At 41.2% G+C, this 22,500-nt stretch overlaps 1 protein-coding gene across 4 annotated transcripts in view; it reads right to left on the reverse strand.

Moving 5' to 3' along the window:
- Positions 1–22,500, reverse strand: part of LOC147029404 (TGF-beta receptor type-1-like) — a 264,767-nt gene that overhangs the window by 232,968 nt on the left and 9,299 nt on the right. Inside the window, exon 1 of one of the 4 annotated variants that reach the window (XM_085872444.1) lies at positions 3,357–4,028. The exons of the other annotated variants lie outside the window; for them this stretch is intronic. Within the exon in view, the coding sequence (XP_085728570.1) occupies positions 3,357–3,387 (31 nt within the window). The 5' untranslated portion in view covers positions 3,388–4,028. Of the gene's footprint in view, positions 1–3,356; positions 4,029–22,500 lie in introns of those variants that run through there. 4 annotated transcript variants of the gene reach the window in all.

Genomic DNA, 22,500 nt, shown 5'->3' on the forward strand with positions numbered 1-22,500 from the left:
ACTGATACATGATTAAAAACACCACACTGCCATGGTATTAAAAACCCCTCACTGATACATGATTAAAAACACCTCACTGTTGTGGTATTAAAAACACCTCACTGTCATGGTATTAAAAACACCTCACTGATACATGATTAAAAACACCTCACTGCCATGGTATTAAAAACACCTCACTGTTGTGGTATTAAAAACACCTCACTGCTGTGGTATTAAAAACACCTCACTGTTGTGGTATTAAAAACACCTCACTGCCATGGTATTAAAAACACCTCACTCATACATGATAAAAAACACCTCACTGCTGTGGTATTAAAAACACCTCACTGATACATGATTAAAAACACCTCACTGTCATGGTATTAAAAACACCTCACTGTCATGGTATTAAAAACACCTCACTGTCATGGTATTAAAAACACCTCACTGATACATGATTAAAAAACACCTCACTGTCATGGTATTAAAAACACCTCACTGATACATGATTAAAAACACCTCACTGTCATGGTATTAAAAACACCTCACTGATACATGATTAAAAACACCTCACTGCCATGGTATTAAAAACACCTCACCCATACATGATTAAAAATACCTCACTGCCACATGATAAAAAACACCTCACTGCTGTATAAAAAACACCTCACTGTTGTGGTATTAAAAACACCTCAGTCATGGTATTAAAAACACCTCACTGATACATGATTAAAAACACCTCACTGTCATGGTATTAAAAACACCTCACTGCCATGGTATTAAAAACACCTCACTCATACATGATAAAAACACCTCTGCTGTGGTATTAAAAACACCTCACTGATACATGATTAAAAACACCTCACTGCCATGGTATTAAAAACACTTCACTGTTGTGGTATTAAAAACACCTCACTGATACATGATTAAAAACACCTCACTGTTGTGGTATTAAAAACACCTCACTGTCATGGTATTAAAAACACCTCACTGATACATGATTAAAAACACCTCACTGCCATGGTATTAAAAACACCTCACTGTTGTGGTATTAAAAACACCTCACTGTCATGGTATTAAAAACACCTCACTGATAATGATTAAAAACACCTCACTGTCATGGTATTAAAAACACCTCACTGCCATGGTATTAAAAACACCTCACTCATACATGATAAAAAACACCTCACTGCCACATGATAAAAAACACCTCACTGCTGTGGTATTAAAAACACCTCACTGATACATGATTAAAAACACCTCACTGTCATGGTATTAAAAACACCTCACTGTCATGGTATTAAAAACACCTCACTGTCATGGTATTAAAAACACCTCACTGTCATGGTATTAAAAACACCTCACTGATACATGATTAAAAAACACCTCACTGTCATGGTATTAAAAACACCTCACTGATACATGATTAAAAACACCTCACTGTCATGGTATTAAAAACACCTCACTGATACATGATTAAAAACACCTCACTGCCATGGTATTAAAAACACCTCACTCATACATGATTAAAAATACCTCACTGCCACATGATAAAAAAACACCTCACTGCTGTGGTATTAAAAACACCTCACTGTTGTGGTATTAAAAACACCTCACTGTCATGGTATTAAAAACACCTCACTGATACATGATTAAAAACACCTCACTGTCATGGTATTAAAAACACCTCACTGCCATGGTATTAAAAACACCTCACTCATACATGATTAAAAACACCTCACTCATACATGATTAAAAAACACCTCACTGTCATGGTATTAAAAACACCTCACTGATACATGATTAAAAACACCTCACTGTCATGGTATTAAAAACACCTCACTGCTGTGGTATTAAAAACACCTCACTCATACATAATTAAAAACACCTCACTGCTGTGGTATTAAAAACACCTCACTGCTGTGGTATTAAAAACACCTCACTGCTGTGGTATTAAAAACACCTCACTCATACATGATTAAAAACACCTCACTGCTGTGGTATTAAAAACACCTCATTCATACATGATTAAAAACACCTCACTGCCACATGATTAAAAACACTCACTGCTGTGGTATTAAAAACACCTCACTGTCATGGTATTAAAAACACCTCACTGTCATGGTATTAAAAACACCTCACTGATACATGATTAAAAACACCTCACTGTCATGGTATTAAAAACACCTCACTGATACATGATTAAAAACACCTCACTACCATGGTATTAAAAACACCTCACTCATACATGATTAAAAACACCTCACTGCCACATGATAAAAAACACCTCACTGCTGTGGTATTAAAAACACCTCACTGATACATGATTAAAAACACCTCACTGTCATGGTATTAAAAACACCTCACTCATACATGATTAAAAACACCTCACTGCCACATGATAAAAAACACCTCACTGCTGTGGTATTAAAAACACCTCACTGCTGTGGTATTAAAAACACCTCACTCATACATGATTAAAAACATCTCACTGCCACATTATGAACAAGAAGGTATAGATACAGAATTGTGCTACGACATAGAAAACAGCATCCTGGTTGGCATGGCAACCACTTTCGATGACGAACGTATGTCGCGACAAACCGTCTCCACAGTCTGTACCTATGTACCAAATATGAAACGTGAAATTTGAAAACTTTGGGAGTTCGAGTGCGGACAGGAATATTATATATATATATATATATATATATATATATATATATATATATATATATATATATATATATATATATATCGGGCATATAAAAAAAACACACACACACACACACACACACACACACACACACACACACACACACACACACACACACACACACACACACACACACACACACACACACACACACGTTTTGCCAATATCGGCATTTTTTTCTGGAATCGGCAGGTTGGAGTCAGTTTGATTACCGACTACAGTACGTACTGTATACAACCCAGAGACCTTGAGTAGCTTTTACCAAAAAAACAACGTCACATTTATATAGATGTTTCAAGGAGATGTTCACAAACTTTATTCTTTATAAACAGCTGCGTGTGATGGGTAGAAAAAAATTGGCTCGGTAATTTAGAAAACACGTTAAAACGGTAACCAGCTCAGAAATCGGGCGTTATCAAATATATTTTACTTTGAGACTCACAAACGGAAACGTATAACCTTTGTCAAGGAAATCCGATCACCAAATGCTTTAGAAACAGTCGTGAGGACAAAGGAAAACCTGATAGAACCTTCACAAGATACGGGATGAAACTTTACCACCACGGCACCCATAACAGGCATGGCATGTCCACACACCCGCGGAGAGTACGTACACATCCAAATCCACCCATATGTACCACGTCCGTGTGTGCTGTTGACGTACCTCTACCTTGTCGTGACTGTCGACTGTACATCCCAATCAGGACACGAACTGCACTGCACAGCTGGGTAAGTGGATTAACTATTCAAGCACTCCAACGGATCACCTGGCTTGGCAAGTGATTACCAATTGCCGTCGATATAACTATGAACCCGGAAACACCCGTGTAATGTCTGACTTGGACAAATCAACACATTTTTGGGGAGTCGGAACTGCTGATACTTTCACACCTGAAGCTTACGTTTTGTAATAATCCTTAGTTTTAAAGATTATCTGAGATATTCATCTGCGCAAATGAAATAAAACCACGGAGGCTGGCGTCTCCAGGCGTTTATAAACGCGACAATATACCCAGCGATTCAAAGTTATGACGAACAGGCATTCGATAATGAGTGAGGAAAGTGAAAAAATGGAGAGAAAAAAAAACGTTATCGGAAATCGTTGCGGCCTGTTCCAAGTCAAGGCGTGGTTGAGGAGGCCAAAAAACATGGCGGATTCTGACCCCAGCGAGGTTTCCCAGGAAACGCCTAAAGACCCTAGACAGCAAGGTGGCCGAGGATTGCCTGATGAAGGATATAATTAAATAATGTCGTTTATTATCTTCAAAAGAGGTGATTTAATTAACCCAAACAACCAATTTTCACTCGTACACTTTCTTGGAGTTTTCTTTGTGTGCATGCAGAGTTTCACACTGCTAGGTTTTTATAGTTTTTTGTTACCAGTGCGGGCCCGTACATGCGTACCCGTACATGCGTTGCCGCACATGAAAAAATAAAAAATAAATAAAAGAAGAAGAATTGTGACGTCAATCGGGACGTCATATCACCGTGTCCTGTCATTGGTTTGGTAAATAAATGGGCCATAACTTGGGAACCACTTGTCTGATTAATATCAAACCTTAAAAAGACACATAGTCAGGTCCCCAGCAATGCGGTCCCGTACGTGCGTGGCCGTATGTGCAAAAAAAAAACACTTTCAAACCGCCTGCCAGAAACAACAACTACACAGGCCGTTCCTTCACTCTCGCGTACCCGTACGTGCAAAAAAAAAATTAAAAAAAACTTTCAAACCACGTGCCAGAAACAACAACCACACAGGCCGTACCTTCACTCTCGCGTGCCCGTACGTGTGTGGCCATATGTGCAAAAAATAAAAATAATAATTGAAAAAAAGAGAAAAAAGACTTGTGACGTCAATCGTGACGTCATAGCACCGTGTACTGTCATTGGTTTGGTAAACAAATGGCCATAACTTAGGAACCACTTGTCCGATTAATATCAAACCTTCAAAAAGGCACATCCACAGGGCCCCAGCAATATACCTGGCAAGTTTCAATTAGATCGGACCAGTGGTTGTCGAGAAACAGCGGTCGCAGACACACAGAGATTGCTGGAATTATAGATATATGGAGGAGACGCACTGACACACACACACACACACACACACACACACACACACACACACACACACACACACACACACACACACACACACACACACACACACACACAGTCTTTCATTGGAATATATATATATATATATATATATATATATATATATTTTTTTTTTTTTTTTTTAAATAAACCAAAGAATTCACAGAAATAATGATCCACGACAATGAAGCACCACATTAATTGCATCTTGCAAAACAAAAAAATGCCATTGAAGATAATGCATACCATGACAGAACACAAGAGTCCACATTGAAATTTAAATTCTTGCGAAGAAAAAAAATTAATGGCAAGTCCTACAAGTTAACAGCAGAGGGATGATGTTATGCCAAATGCAAAATTTAAATTCTCAACTCATATTTCATATTCAATATCCCTTTCCCCAACCCCGTCCTTTCGTTTCACATTTAAAACACCCAGAATATAAAGCACTAAAAGCAAGTGAATAAATGGAACTTGCTGGGAAAGGGTGCTCAGTTTAGAATGTGCTTTTCAAGGTTTTATTCGACGCATTAAGTGGAAAAAAAAATCCTTCACACAAATGGATGAATGAAAACTTATGGCTTTTTGACTTTGAATACCATACCTTGAGCAGCAGAGTAAAACTAGTACGGCAAGTCAAGACAGTTGTGGATTTACCCAATCTCACACCTCGGTTAGCAGTATGCTTACTTGCAGCTGTGAATTCCGACAACTCTCCTTGCAGATTCTCTGAACCACAGCAATTCACTAACCATTTTGCAAAGTGAAAAGGAACTTAAAATAACATATAAAAGACTGGGAAAAAAAATTCAACAAAAGCCGTGGAAACAATTACTTGCAGAGAATCATGATTATGTTGGGTAAGGATTGAGGTCATACCCTTGAAAGAGCTTTGAGGCATTTACGATAAGTCGAGAGATATGCTTCAAGGATAGAATCAATCCTGAAAAGATCGCTCATCCGTTGCAGCTCACAGAATACAATTGCAAAAAAATTAGGAGCAATCACTGATAAAGCAACCTTCGGGAAATACACCCAAACTCGTTGATATCCAAATAAACCAATATCACCCGCAGGGTGACCCGTATCTTGCCAAAAGGTGACCACGTGTGACTTCTTTAAGGTCACACTGAGGTGAACAGAGCTGCTATCCACCAGGAGCGACTCCTTGAGGAATATCTGCCTACGAGAGAATATCTGCCATAATATCTGCCGATGAGAATCGTTCTACAGAGTTACCATGAAAAATATGCATTTGCCTCACAACGTCACCAAATGACGTCATAATGTCTCAAGCTTGACATATCTAGAAAGCACTCATCGAGGTGTTCAATTTGAGGTACTACACGATATGGTTCCTAAAACTTGAAAATTTGACCTTGGGGTCAAATATGTTTGACCTATGCCGCTAACCATGAAGGTCAAGGCCAATCGCCACCAAAAATTAATCAACTGGGCGCCAGACCATGACGTATATTCCCATGAAGTTTGAAGACGATCCGATCAAAATTACTCAAAAAAATAAGGGTTTCGTCGACTCCCCTGATTTGCGACAAAGTGACCTTGACCTTTGACCTTGACCTTCAAAATTTTATGCGCTGAAAGGGACCTCTATAGGCCTCTGATATGTGAAGTTACAAAAATTTCCAATGATAATTGTGCTCTGCAGAATTTTTTATACGTGATTACAGACAAACAAAAAAACATACAAGCTGACTAACATATCTTGCAAAAACTTCGTTTTGGCAAGATAATAAATGTAACACCTCGGAAATTTTCCCACATCACTCCCCTGTAGCTAAGACATTTATGATGACTAAGTGGTCATTCATGGAGATACAGTGGTTATTGCACAACTGGTGAACAAACATTTTGTTTGTGTGTATTTATCTATTATAGTGTGTGTGTGTGTGTGTGTGTGTGTGTGTGTGTGTGTGTGTGTGTGTGTGTGTGTGTGTGTGTGTGTGTGTGTGTGTGTGTGTGTGTGTGTGTGTGTGTGTGTGTGTGAGTGAGTGAGTGAGTGAGTGAGTGAGTGAGTGAGTGAGTGAGTGAGTGAGTGAGTGAGTGAGTGAGTGAGAGAGAGAGAGAGAGAGAGAGAGAGAGAGAGAGAGAGAGAGAGAGAGAGAGAGAGAGAGAGAGAGAGAGAGAGAGAGAGAGAGAGAGAACGTGTAAGAGTGTGCGTCAGTGTGCGTCTCCTCCGTAATTCCAAAACCATGAAACCGAGCAGCCTGAAACTTCGCATGCATACTAAGGGAACTCCAAGGAAATGCATGAGTGAAAATTGGGTGTTTGGGTTTTTTTTTTTTTTGTATACCTTGGTCGAGGCTCGTATGAGAGCTAACACACAATTCACAGCAAGGAGGCATGAGACAAGAGGGGCGGGAGTGGAAGGGACAAAACAGTGGGGAACAGACACATTAGGTGAACTGTGGAAGGGAGAGGGATGTGGATGGGACGGGGAACATGGCGAAGAGAAGATGGACATTACAGGGACTTTCAGGAAGGAAAGCAGGAGAATTGAAGGAGGTGGGCTTGGGTGGATTATCGGGGGTAGAAAAGATCGAGGATTTGGATGGGGGAAGATAAGAGGTAGTGGTGAACAGCTGTTTTGAAAGCCTGGAGGGAAGAATGGGAAAGAATAGAGTGAGGAAGTTTATTCCAAAGGCGGGAAAAAAGAGGAATGAAAGAGTGAAGATGAGCAGTGATTCGTGATTTTGGTAGTTTTACCAGAAGGGGGTTGTTGGCGGACCTTGAGCGCCCTGTGGAAATGTGGTGGGGACAAATCGCAGAGAGAGCAGGGGGGGCAAGGCTGGAGAGGAGTTGGTAGAAGACAGAAAGACCACCCACCAACCTGCGGTGATTGAGTGAGAGGCCCAAAGACTCAGCTTCATTGCGGGAGATGCCAATGATCTTAAACGCCCTGGTTTCGACAGCATGAAGCCGAGAAAGGTGGGAGGCAGGAGCACCAGCCCTGAGGGGAGAGCAGTACTCCATCAGGCTACGGACAAAAGCTTTGTAAGTGGTAAGGAGCTCAAGAGGGCCGAGGAAGGACTTAGCATGACGGAGGATTCCCAGTCGGCGACTGGCTTTTGAGGCGAGGTTGGAAATGTGACTTTCCCAGGAAAGGTCATGGCAGATAGTGAGACCCAGAAGCTTGAAAGAAAAGACTTCTTCCAGAGGATTGTTGAGAAAGTGGATGGGGGGGTTTTGTAAACGGTCCTTTCGAAGAGACATAGTGAGAGTGTGAGATTTGTCTGGATTGAAAGACATGTTCCACGTGTTGGACCAGTTTGTGATTTTATCCAGATCTGCAGTGAGCGAAGAAGCTGCTGCTTGCCGGTCTGAGGGATGACAGATGGTACGGCAGAGGGTGGAGTCGTCGGCAAAGAGAAATAGAGGATTTTCCAGAGAGTCCGAGAGTTAATTAAAACACACCTTTTGAAGATAATTAACGGCCTTATTTAATTGTATCCTTTATCGAGGCATTATCCTTGGTCAGCCCTGTATCAGTTCGCTGCTGGGGTCTTAAATCGCCATTTTGTTCGGCCTATTCAAACATGCCTTGCTTTGGAAACACGATCCACTCTCTTGGACTAATTAAAGTATAGAATCAAAATTATATGGAAGAGGTAAAGCCGAGAGGCTAACGTAGAATTCTTCTTACATTCGCTTCTGACTTTACCGATAACTTGTTCACAACTGTATACTTGCTAACTACACCGTGGTACATGTAAGCGCCGCACAGCTGATAATTTTGACACAATTTCCGGTTACTTCAGCCTGGATTTGGGATCAGCGATCAAATAATGTAAATCACGTTTAAAAAATTTTTTTTGATGATGTGGGAGATATCTTTATTAAAATCAGTGGAGGAAATATACACCATGTCTGATATTTGGGTCTTTCATGTCTCCGACGATGCCTTTATCTCCCGGGACGCATCATTCCCCATGACAAAAACCGGAAGAAAAAGGGTCATAGCCGATGACACGGATTCCAAATTGCCAGGGTATTGTGTTGTTGTTGTTGTTGTTGCTGTTGTTTCCTATTCTCTTATGTGCACGCGTTGAGTGTGAAGCTCACTACGTTCGATATATATATATATATATATATTTTGAAAATCAGATCTGGTGGACTACATAAGTGTCAAAATCTTGAGTGAAATCGAAAAACTAACAAATTAGCAATTTATATAACAAGGTATATTTATTTAAGCAAAAAAATTAAGCTTAATTTTTTTCTCATGTTCGGATGATTATATTTAGTGAAGAAAAGAATAAGGAATGTGCAGAAAGTGGAAAGCGCAACGCTGTACTATCTAACCTAATTTTACAATCGATGACGATAGAATCTTTTTTTTTTCTGGCATTTACGTCGGGTTTTCTTTTTCCCGTTTTGTGCGATCTGATTTCATTACAAAATATTAATACAAGTAAACTCATAGTTTCTTCATTGTATTAAAGTTGGCGGTAGCTGAAAACGAAGCGGTACGGAGACAACAGACGTGGAACTCGGACGTGGTGGGGTTTGTGTGTGCCTGCATGCGATCACGTTGGATGAACGTGTATGGGTTGGGGCATGCATGCATGTCGGCAGGCCTTTGCCGGCTCGTGAGCATAGGTTTTAATTTTTAAATGCTCCTGCCCAGTTTTACATAGAACAAGAGTTAAAAATGAAACATTGCTGTTTGGGTGCGTTTTATCGCCTGGTAATGCCCTGGTACACTGCCTACACTCCCCCTCCCCGCACACTTCCTTCCATTGCCTCCCATTCCCCTCGTGCTGCCTCCGCCCCCCCACCCCCCACGCTATCCTCTGCCAAACCCACTCCTCCACCCTACAACTCGCCGGAGGTCGAGGAGAGGAAGGGCTGTCAAAAAATATGAAAATTGGACTAATGAAATTTTTTTTTTTTTTAGCAGTCGGAACTGCTGCTCGGATCGATTCGGTTTTTATAAAGCAATTTTTTTTTTTTTGTATACCTTGGTCAAGGCTCGTATGAGAGCTAACACACAACTCACAGCAAGGAGGCATGAGACAAGAGGGGCGGGAGTGGAATGGACAAAACAGTGGGAACAGACACATGAGGTGAACTGTGGAAGGGAGAGGGATGGGGACGGGGAACATGGCGAAGAGAAGATGGACATTTCAGGGACTTTCAGGAAGGAAAGCAGGAGAAATGAAGGAAGTGGGCTTGGGTGGATTATCGGGGGTAGAAAAGATCGAGGATTTGGATGGGGGAAGATAAGAGGTGGTGGTGAACAGCTGTTTTGAAAGCCTGGAGGGAAGAATGGGAAAGAATAGAGTGAGGAAGTTTATTCCAAAGGCGGGAAAAAAGAGGAATGAAAGAGTGAAGATGAGCAGTGATTCGTGATTTTGGTAGTTTTACCAGAAGGGGGTTGATGGCGGACCTTGAGCGCCCTGTGGAAATGTGGTGGGGACAAATCGCAGAGAGAGCAGGGGGGCAAGGCTGGAGAGGAGTCGGTAGAAGACAGAAAGACCACCGACCAACCTGTGGTGATTGAGTGAGAGGCACAAAGACTCAGCTTCATTGCGGGAGATGCCGATGATCTTAAATGCCCTGGTTTCGACAGCATGAAGCCGAGAAAGGTGGGAGGCAGGAGCACCAGCCCAGAGGGGAGAGCAGTACTCCATCAGGCTACGGACAAAAGCTTTGTAAGTGGTCAGGAGCTCAAGAGGGCCGAAGAAGGACTTTGCACGACGGAGGATTCCCAGTCGGCGACTGGCTTTTGAGGCGAGGTTGGAAATGTGACTTTCCCAGGAAAGGTCATGGCAGATAGTGAGACCTAGAAGCTTGAAAGAAAAGACTTCTTCCAGAGGATTGTTGAGAAAGTGGATGGGGGGGTTTTGTAAACGGTCCTTTCGAAGAGACATAGTGAGAGTGTGAGATTTGTCTGGATTGAAAGACATGTTCCGCGTGTTGGACCAGTTTATGATTTTATCCAGATGTGCAGTGAGTGAAGAAGCTGCTGCTTGCCGGTCTGAGGGATGACAGATGGTACGGCAGAGGGTGGAGTCGTCGGCAAAGAGAAATAGAGGATTTTCCAGAGAGTCCGAGAGATCATTGATGAAAACCAGAAAAAGAACAGGGCCCAGAACGCTACCTTGAGGAACTCCAGCCTGCACAGGAAGAGGGGATGAAAGAACTCCATTTAGGGCCACACGTTGACTGCGACAGGAGAGGAAGTCTGCGAGCCATGAGTGGAGATGGCCTTGAATACCATGGGAAGAGAGTTTGGTGAGTAGGGCAGGGTGCCAGACTGTGTCAAAAGCACGTGATATGTCCAGGGATACGGCTCGAATTTCCTGTCTGGCATTGAGGACCTCCATCCATTGATGGGAGAGCAGAAGCAGCATATCCAGGGTAGAGTGACCTGGTCTGAAACCAAATTGATGATTGGAAATCAAGCCATTGGAGAAGAGGAAGGATTTCATATCTGAGGCGATGATGGATTCCATCACCTTGCTGATGATTGGGAGAAGGCTGATTGGTCTGTAGTTATAGGGATCTGTTTTTGCACCTTTTTATGCAGGGCAGTGATGTTAGCAGATTTCCAAGCAGATGGCAGATGACCTTGGGCAAATGAGAGGGTGAATAGAACAGAGAGAGGGTGAGCAAGAGCAGAAGAGCAGGCTTTGAGGACACGTGGGCTGATGCCGTCTGGACCGGTTGCAGAATCTGACTCGAGGTTTGAAAGCAAGCTCTCCACCTTGTCAGGAGAAAAGGATACAGAGTCCAGGGACATTTGGGTGCGACTGGGTAAAGTGGGTAGAGATAGTGATGGGTTTAGGACACAAGATTTAGCTGCAAACACCGAGTTTAGACATTCAGCTTTATCACGTGTGGTATCAGCAGTGCGGCCATTTGAGGTAAGGGAGGGGATGGAGGGGGAACATACACCAGAAACAGATTTGATTAAACGCCACCAGGATTTTGAGGAGGGAGAGAGGTTTGAGAGTTCAGACTTGAGATGAGAAAGATGATGTTTTCTGGCTATCCTGAGGGTAGATACACACTTGTTCCGAGCTTTGTGGAAAGAACTGAGATTGCCCTCAGTTGGGTTTGCTTTCCATGAGGCAAAGGCAAGTTGTTTCAGGACAACTTCCTCGCCACAAGCTTCAGTAAACCAAGGGCGGGAGGAAGGGTAAGACAACTGAACACGAGAGGGGATAAATCTGTGCATGAGGGAGAGCAAGTTTCTTTGAAAGAATTCCCAGGATGAGTTGATGTTTGAGAAAGTAGTGATAGGAGACCAGTCTGTAAGTTTGATGGCTGCTCGGAGACCCTGCCAGTCGGCTTGAGTGAAATGCCAGACTCGACGGCGGTGAGGTGGTTCTCTGATAACAGCCAGAGAGATGTCCACTTTGACAAGGACGTGGTCAGAAGAACCAATTGGAGCGAAGGAAGAGCAGCAGATATTGTCAGGGAAATTTGTCAAAATCAGATCCAGAAGAGATGGAGTACCATTGGTTGAGATCCGGGTCGGGAAGTTGACCGATTGAGTCAGTCCCAATGAGTCGCAGAAAGCTTTTGCTGAGGTGCCATGGCAGGTGAGAGAGGTACCCACACCTAGCCAACTGGCGTGATGACAATTGAAGTCACCACATAAGAGGAAGAGAGAGTTTGGATGAGAAGATAGAAGATGGTCCATGTTTTCGGATAGTGAGGTGTAGATGGAGTCATCACTGTTCGGTGGATGGTACAGTACACATATAAACATGAGGTGGGAGTGGAGGGGAAGCCGAAGCCAGAGGTATTCCTGGGGGTGTGGGGGAGTGAGAGCAGTGCATGGAGAGTGAGGAATAGAGTCTTTGATGAAGAGAGCAACACCTCCACCAGGACGAGGCTCAGGTCTGTCATACCGTAAGAGGGAGTAGCCAGGGAGAGATACTTGGGAGTCAGACACGTCTTGGGAGAGGAAAGTTTCTGTGAGGCAGATAATGTCTGGTTTGTCAGTGGCAACCTGCATGGAAAGATCTGAATGGTTTGAGCGAAGGCCCCGGATATTTGAGGTCCACACTTTTAATGAAGAGGAAGGGGAGGAGGCTTTGGCTGCAGGAGGTGGAGGGGGAGGGGGAGGGTAGGACAAGGGACGAGGGGGGCAGGTAAGGAGGGTTGCTGAAGGAGTGTGGGGTATTGCAGAACAGCGAGGGGAGGGGGCCGAATGAGAAGGAGAAAAGGCTCTGTGGTGCTGGAGGAGAGGGAGGACAAGAGACAAGGAAGAAGGCAGTTGAGGATTTGAGGAGGTGGAGTGAAGAGATGGAGGTGAGAGGGCAGTGGAGGGAGGCAGGTTGGTGGATGAGAGGGGGGCAACTTTGAGAAGGATGAGTGAGGGGGATGAAAGGTGGGTGAAAGGTGAGGGGGGAATTTTTGAGAGAGGTGAGAGGGAGGCTTGGAGGGAGAAGAGTGGGATGGTTGCTTTGAGAGTGAGAGTGAGGGGTGAGGGGGGTGAGTTGGCACTGAAGTTGGAAAAAAAGAATGTTTGATGGAAAGCGAGCATCCATGGCAAAGTGTGGTTTTTAAAAGTTTTAGGTCAGAGATGCGATTTAACACAATTCTTGATGGATGCAATGAAGGCGAATTCAGAGCATGGAGAGAAGAAGCGCTGTAATAGTTGGATTTTTTAGGCAAGGAATGAAGGAGAGGTCGAAATGAGAGCAGTCTGTTAAAATAGCAGAAGAGTAGTGCATTGTGAAACAGTAAAGAGTACCACATGTGTGAGAGAGGAAGATGAAGCATTATAATATAGTTTTTGTAGTTAAAAATAATGTATGAGAGGGTTCAACAGATTAGGTCATGGAAGTGTATTATATAAAAAAAAAAAAAAAAATCGAGGACGAGGAGGAAGTTAAGAAGAAGAAGCAGAATCGGGAGAAGGTGAGCGTGTTGTTGTTGTTGTTGTTGGGTATATATATATATATATATATATATATATATATATATATATATATATATATATATATATATATATATATATATATATTGTTGTTAATATTAATATATGAGAGAGTTCAACAGATTAGGTCATGGAAGTGTAAAAAAAAAAATCGAGGAAGAAGACGAGGAGGAAGTTAAGAGGAAGAAGAAGAAGCAGAATCGGGAGAAGGTGAGCGTGTTGTTGTAGGGTATTTTTTATTTTTTTATTTTTTTTTTTTTTTTTGAGATAAGAAAGAGATTATTTGGGAGAATGGGGGATGTTTGGAAAGTGGAGTGGATCAAAATTGAAGGTAATGGGGAGGAAAAACAAACAAAAAAAAAACGATCTAACACCGAGTGGAACCGGTAGGCCTCAAGCCTAGGCCTAGGCCTCAAGCACAGGTAAGAACGTCGACAAAAATACTCACAAAATAGCACGATTTTTGAAACAAAACCGAACTAGCAACACACAGTAACATGTAGGTGAGAAAATTAAACAGTTAAAACGGGACAAATAACAACCGGAAACTTAGCTTTGAGAACGTCAGCAGGGAGCCCCGAAGGAGACCTCTCGCTGCTCTCAATTATAGAATCACTTCGATGGTTGAATCACAAGATCACGGCCGGATATCCGAGAAATATGCTTGCTTGCTCTAAGCTGTCTCGCCTGGGTTTGAATGCAGACCCAGCTATAAACTGTCATCCCTGTGTTTCACAGGCAGGGTGATTCATCTGTGTGTGCCATTTCTCGGATGCACGTTAAACTGGGCATCACATCTACTGGAATCCCCCCTCCTCTCCCCCTCTCCCCCTTACCTTCTCTCTCTCCTCTCCCATCTGCCTCTCTCAACCCCTATCCACCACTCTCTAACCTTTCTGAAGCCATGTGATGTGTCCACCCCCATTATAATAGCCATTGCAAATTAGCTGAGGTGTAACCAATTACATTCAAAATCACAAACCAGGTTAATTGGCCTCCACCTGTGTTAAATTGCAGTGATTCTGATTAAAAATTGCAGTGATTTGCAGTGATTCAAAATAAAATCAGCTGTTCCTGTAGGTTTCCTCTGGGGAGTGCATTTCACAACAAAAACTCAACCATGAGCACCAAAGAGCTTTCAAAAGACCTCCAGGATATAGTTGTGAAAAGGCACATATCAGGGTTGTTGTTCTTCTTTCGGCTGCTCCCGTTAGGGGATGCCACAGCGGATCATCCGTTATGATCTGCATACTGATTTGGCACAGGTTTTACGCCGGATGCCCTTCCTGACGCAACCCTGGTCGCCTCTTACGACACAGGGATAAGGATTGGGTTTCGCCATGATTCCGGCTGCCCTACACCCTCTCATAGCGCGGCCCAGCGCAGAGCTCCCGTCCTCAAGCGATCCTCCAACCCACGCCTCCGAGTAGCCGGATTACAGGTGCACGCCACTACGCCCGGTACATATCAGGGTATGTGTATAAAAAATATTTCAAAGGCCTTGAACATCCCTTGGAGCACAGTCAAGACAATCGTTAATAAGTATAAGGCTTATGGTCCCACCAAGACCCTGCCTAGATCAGGCCATCCCTCCAGACTGGATGACCAAACAAGGAGGAGACCAATTGCAGAGACCACCAAGAGTCCAATGGAAACTTTGAAAGAGCTACATTCCTCAATGGCAAAGACTGGTCACGGTGTGCATGTGACAACAATATCCCAAGCACTCCACAAGTGTTGCAAGAAGGAAGCCATTGCTCAAAAAATGCCCACAATGAGTCCTGTTTGAGGTATGCAAAAAAGTACTCCAGAGATTCTGAAGCCATGTGGAAAAATGTTTTGTGGTTTGGTGCAAACCCAACACAACACATCACCCAAATATCACCATCCCGACTGTGAAGCATGGTGGTGGCAGCATCATGTTATAGTGATGTTTCTGATTAGCAGGAACTGGGGTACTTGTCAGGTTTGAAGGGAAAATTAATGGAGCAAAATGCAGAAAAATCCTTGAGGAAAACCTGCTGCCCTCTGCCTTCTGCAAGAATGCTGAAATTGAGACGGAAGTTTAACTTTCAGCAATGACAACGACCAGAAGCACACAGCCAAAGCGACACTGGAGTGGCTAAGGAACAAAAATATAAATGTCCTTGAGTGGCCCAGTCAGAGCCCTGACCTAAATCCAATGGAAAATCTGGAGCAAGACTTGAAGAATGTTGTCCATCAATGCTCCCAATGCAAATTGAGTGAGCTTGAAAAGAAGAATGGGAAAATATTGCCCAATCAAGATGTACAAAGTTGTAGAGACCTGTCCCAACAGGCTCACAGCTGTAATTGCTGTCAAAGGTGCTTCCACCAGGTATTAACTCTTGGGGGTGGACACTTATCCAAGCAAGGTATTCCAGTTTGGTATTTTTTATTAATTTTCTGAAAATTTTATAATTTGTTTTTCACTTGGAAGTTGTGGGTTACGATGTGTAAATAAAGGTGGGGGGAAAAAAAGTGTCTGATTTAATGCAATTTAATTCTCGGCTATAAGGCAACAAAAGGTGAACATTTTGAAATGGGATGTACACTTTCTATCTGCACTGTAAATATATATATATATATATATATATATATATATATATATATATATATATATATATATATATATATATATATATATATATATATATATATATATATATATATATGGCTTTGGAGAAACAATATGACATGTTTACAGGCAGGGTTTGTCAGAAAAATGTCTGCCTTAATCAAGTTAGGGATGATTCAAAAGCATTGATGGCAAAGGAGAAAGTCACCACAAGGTTGTCAAGACCACAGAAGGAAGCATAGACAGCAACGTGTCAAAGGGAATCGGGGCACAGAGTCAAACCGAGTGTATTATAGTATAGACTGCACAACACAAGTGAAAAAAGAACAGAATAAGAGAAAACAATTTTGGGTTGTGATAAGAAGTTGTACAAAACTGTGATCCCTGAATGATTATCAGAGCCAATGTGTAATGTATTACACAAAACAAAGGCAGGTCAGCACAAATAAGTTGATTATAAAATGTAATCAGTTTTTTTTTCAGAAGTATGACAATACACAAAATAAGTAGGACAAGCAAATACATCTCCAAAAGATTATAAGTCACTGATGAGCAAACAGTAATAAAACCACAGGGTGACAGTTTCTGATCCTGAAAACGAAAACTGTGACCCTTTATTCACCCTAAACAAGTAATTGCATTCTCTTTTGATAGAAATCATACTATATAAAAAGAAAAGTGGCTGTTTGTGGGTTTGTGGACTTGTGTGTAGTGAAGTGGGTGGTCGGGGGTTGGAGGAGGAGGTAGGGGAGTTTAATTTCTATGCATTCCAAAGCAGCTGGACGAAATGATATGAAAACCAGTGGTTGTACTCAGCGTGTGCATGGGGAGGTTTCAGGTGGTAAAAAAAAATTAATAGCCACAAGGGTTGAGCATGCGAGATGGCCCCAATTATCTTTTGATGTATCGTACGGTACCACTTCCAGTGTGACGGGGCATTAAAAGCCATAATAAAATACCCCGATTCTCTGCACAGAAACCACCAACATCAGAGAAGCGGAGGAATGATTATACACAGTCTGTGTCTATTATTTTACGGTATTTATATTCACTCCTGAACCGCAAAATGGAATGACTTGAAAACTGGCTGTACACAGGTGTGCACATGAAGCTTTGAGGCAGCACGAACGTACACACACGCACACCTTTTTTAGTTCGGCCACGTAACCTGAGCTTTCCCCATTTTGGACTTCATTTTACAGAATTACCATTAGACACTGGTGTTGCATTCTTCTTCACGATCTCTAATTTTATGTTGATCTCTTTTTGTCATCTGCTCTTTGTACACAACATTGTTTACTTTGATAAGAAATCGTTTGCTTTTGAATCTTCAATGTGAGTGCGACATCGGTGGTACAGGAAGCATCCCTCTGCGCATGTTGCTCACATTTGTCAGCAAATATTTTGGTCTTTATTTACTTCTCCATCTTTATATCATTGGTGTCATTCTTTCATTAAGCCCGTATATGAATAAATAAAGTTCCTTTGTAAAATAAGAAAAATTTAAATCTTGATGAGGAATATATATATTTATATATATATATATATATATATATATATATATATATTTTATATATATGCTGCAGGTACTCCCTCTTTGAACTGCTGGTAATTCCCTTTAAAGGTAAAGAATATTCACTACTTTGGAATGCAATTTTAAAAAATGGCAGAAAATTATTTTGTCAACGCGTTACACTGTTACTGCGTAGCATCACCACATTCTTGTGAGGAAAATAAAATTAATAAACAGATGAGTTGCACGCAATGCAATTCACTCAACAGATTATATGGTATTTTGAAAACACTCAAGGCCAAACAAAATGTTGCTGCGATTTGTTACCTTGACGGAAAATTTAAACAAAATCAACATGATGTGTAAAAAGGCCAAGGCACTGATCCACCAAGTAAAACAAATAATTGTTTGAAATAATAGAGCGGCCAGAAATATTTTTTTTTGAAAAACACATCGGTAAACTATGGCCTTTAAAAGATACGCCAACAACTTATGTTCTTCATCCAGAAAAAGGAAGGCATGGCAGGATAATCATCATCGACTCAAACAACTGTTTTCTCGAATGACAACTTGGTAAACTCGGATTTGTTGTTGAGAGTTAGTGAAGAGAGATTCAACTACACCTCATCGTGGCATTCGACTAGCAAATGCATACAAGTCGCTGCTTCATCATTATTTATTATTGACCGAAATACGTCCTGGAAATAAGTTTTTATTAAAAATATATATAAATTAAAATCTAATCACGTCTTTTCTGGTGCAATATCATCTCGTATTACCCAGTCATTAATTATTTATCTGTCGAACATTTCAACAATACACATCACAAGCAAAGTTTATCCAGAAGGAACCATAAAATACATGCTTCACACAAACCAAGCAACACAAAACTAAAACTTACAAAACATTAAAGTGCATTCAGGCAGACCATGCCTCACTCCAATTGGCTTCGATAAGTCGACAGTTAGGGCATGCAGATTGTGATGCAACCTTTGCAGTAATATTATCAAGTGGTATTGTATTGCAAGCAGTTGAGCTTTTAAAACTCTTTGGGACAAATGCCTGCTCATGCTAAAGGTCACAATTTAAAGCAAATACACAAATCCAGGCCCAGAAAAAGAAAAAAAATCATATAATTAAGAAACATTGGCATCGAGGCTCGAGCGATAACATCATTGATATTCTCTTTAAGTACATTAGCTTTAATATAATCTGACTGCACGATGATTTGATTTTAAAGCATTTTTTTTGTTTGTTTAATGCAACAAGAAACACACACTCCTTACAGGAGCAGCCAGGGGGAGGAGGTGGGAGAGGTTCATGTGGATGTGTACATCTACGTACATAGTTGAGTTGTACAATTTGTATTCATCGTCCTTTTCACCTTACCAATACATTTTCACACTTGCTTAGCCTATGAGGCTTTAGGTTCAGCCATGTTATTATCCTTATCATCATTATTGTTAATACTATTATTAATAGGCCAACGAGCAGAGTACCTGCCCGACGGGCGATTATGTTCCAAGCACGCGACACGTTCTTCTGACATATCCCTTTATTTTGGGTGGTGTATCGGCAACAGCCCAATGCCTCGATCACTCCCCCCCCCCCCCAAAAAAAACCGGGTTACAGACATGAAGCAAAAACAGCAAACTGCTAATGTGCATATTTTATACATCGTGATGATGTGACTCGGATAATTCCAATTGCACTGGCCCATTGTCTGACACTACACATACTGTCACCTTCACAAGGCCCATGGTGCCTATCGGCTCCAACCTTTCGATATTTGATGATCCTTTTTAACAGTCGCTTATGTTGTTTTATAAATCAACAAAAACATTTATGAAGGGCATGACTTGATTGTGAATACCACACTTCTGAAGATGCCTGAGGCTTACCAAAATGGTGGACTTGCGATTTCTTTCTTCCACGTTACAATTGTGTATCAAACCAATTGGTATCGAGCGGACATACACACATACATTCATACATACATTTAGATAACTATTTTGACATTACCTTAAATTATTATCATGCCATTACCATCGGACAGAATTGATTAATTTGTGGTTGTAACAAGTTTTACTTTTGGGAGGTGTGCGGACCAGCGACTTTTAGCCTATAGCCTTTATCACCTATGTGTAATATGTAAATATATACATATAAACATCCAATTTTCTCCAATATATGTATATATATGTATATGTATATATATATATATATGTATATGTATATGTATATATATATATATATATATATATATATATATATATGTATACACACATATATACACTAGCTGGGTGTGCTTACACTTTGTGTAAGCATACGAACCGTGCTTTCCCATTGTCTTGGGTCACTCACCTGCATTTGATTTTTCATATATATATTTTTTCATTTATTTATATTTTCATTTAGGGATGCTTTCTGACGGTGGTGTGATTTTTTCCTGGTGTATCGGCTTCGATGTTTGTCGGCACACAAAATTATCATGCTTCCCCATTGACTCGGATCACTCAGCTGCATTTTTTTTCATTTATTTATATTTTCATTCCTGGATTTTGCCTGGCGTGTGGGCTTCGATGTCCATCGACACGCAAAATTTCAGCTTTCTACGTCATCCAGAAGGTACCGATCTTGAATATCGGTCAGTGAGTCAGTGAGTCAGTCAGAATGACCTTTATAATATATATATATATATATATATATATATATATATATATATATATATATATATATATATATATATATATATATATATACATATACTGTACATATATATATATTCATATACATTCCATATGTAATCCGATTTTTGGCTCGAAAAATCAGACAGGCAATGAGATTAATCATTTTTGAGTAAAGACTCATTTAAGCACCTTTCTTAGCTGAAGATCATTGCATCCTAGCTGGCAGCCTATCCAGAGTCCGAGGAAGTCGAGACGGTTTGGGTCCGTTAGTCTGTAGAGGACAACATTTAAGCATCGGGTTCCTCCAAATGTCTTTGAGTTTCGCGTTGAACAACAGTCGTTTTAAGGTAATCATAGGTAATTTAAGGTAAGCATAGCTCGGTGGGTTTTGATCCGATCCTGATGAAATTTTGGTGGGAGGTTTATATCATGATCGAGTTGTGTTTTCCTGAAAATGGGCGTGGTCCGACCATCCAAAAAACATGTGTTTTTAGGGGGTAGCCGATTTCAATTTGCATCTTCTCCTGGGGGTTTTGTCGAATCTGACAGGGGTTTCAGTATTTGGTTAGCCCAATGGCACCTGCATAGCCCCACAGAGCTCGATTTTTCATTTTCGTCCCAAGGTCAAGGTCACAAGGTCACGAACTTAGAAAATTGCGATTTTGACATAAAAATCCATCTTCTCCGAGGGGGTTGTCGAATCTGGCACGGGTTTCGGTATTTGGTTGGCCCAATGGCACTTGCATAGCCCCACAGAGCTCTATTTTTCATTTTAGTCCCAAGGTCAAGGTCACAAGGTCAAGGTCACAAGGACAAGAACTTAGAAAATTTCGAATTTTGACATAAAAATCAAACGACCGCTAAAACTTTGAGTTCTTGGATGACAATATTTTTTATGCATAATCTTGAGGTCATTCCCCACCTGAAGTCTTGAAACCATTTTTCTCTATCTCGAACACCTTGCCCGTGGCGCCCCCTTCAAATTTGTTTTTACGCTGATTTCATCAAAGTATGGATAATCCGAGGAGTGTGAAATGCCATATAGCCTATAAGATGTTATATTGTTCCTGGAATGTTCCAGAGGAAGTTTTGCACCAAAGGTCATAATCCTTGACCTTTGACCTTTAAAGTTCACAAAGGTCAAATTTTCAAAGTTGTGGGAATCAAACCGGGTTTTCGACCTTCTTCGACGAACTAACTCCAATAAGCTATAGCACGTATCCTGTTTCCATATTTTAATGTCTACAACATTGTTTTGGGACCATTAAAGGTTATGCAAAGGTCAAATTTTTTAAGTTGTTGAACGAAACCGGGTTTTCGACATTTTGCAGTTAATAACCTGTCACTCGTACCACATCATGTTGATCATTATTATAACTTGGTCAAACATTATCACATTGTCTCATCCTTGACTTCTGAAACAATCTACATCATCAAATACCGCTCGTGAACAATCGTCGTCTTCAGACTTGTGTCTATTAAAGTAGAAAATCCTCTTGTGGAGGGGGGGCAAATTAAATCACTACAACCTCCATCGTGTGACCCTTAGTCCTCCTGGCCAGTTTGTTTGACATTGATTAAGTAACGACAGAATGCATCGTGATCAGACAACAGACAGACATGTACATATTCCAAATTGCATATTTTAATAAGATTACACAGCACCTGAGGTTCTTTTCCCAAGCTACAGTTTACTAACTTTTGTTTCCGCAGCCACCATAATTACCTTCGATACTGAAGGTAGATGGAGGGTCTGTTTGCACCCCTGTCTGTCTGTCTGTTTATTTGTCTGTGAATAGGATATCTCAAAGGGTTGTGGAAGGATTCGGACAAAATTTGGTGGACAGGTTGGGTGTGTGACGAGGATGAAATTGTTCGATTTTTGTGAAGATCCAAATCTGGATCCGGACGCAAGAATTTTTTAATTTTCAATCGTGATTCTTCACCACTGAGAAATGGAGCCAAAAATGCTATGGAGCACAATATTTCAAAAAGTTG

The sequence above is a fragment of the Eptatretus burgeri genome, chromosome 3 (assembly GCF_056783735.1).
Source record: "Eptatretus burgeri isolate ZD-2024b chromosome 3, Ebu_testis_v1, whole genome shotgun sequence".
NCBI lineage: Eukaryota > Metazoa > Chordata > Myxini > Myxiniformes > Myxinidae > Eptatretus > Eptatretus burgeri.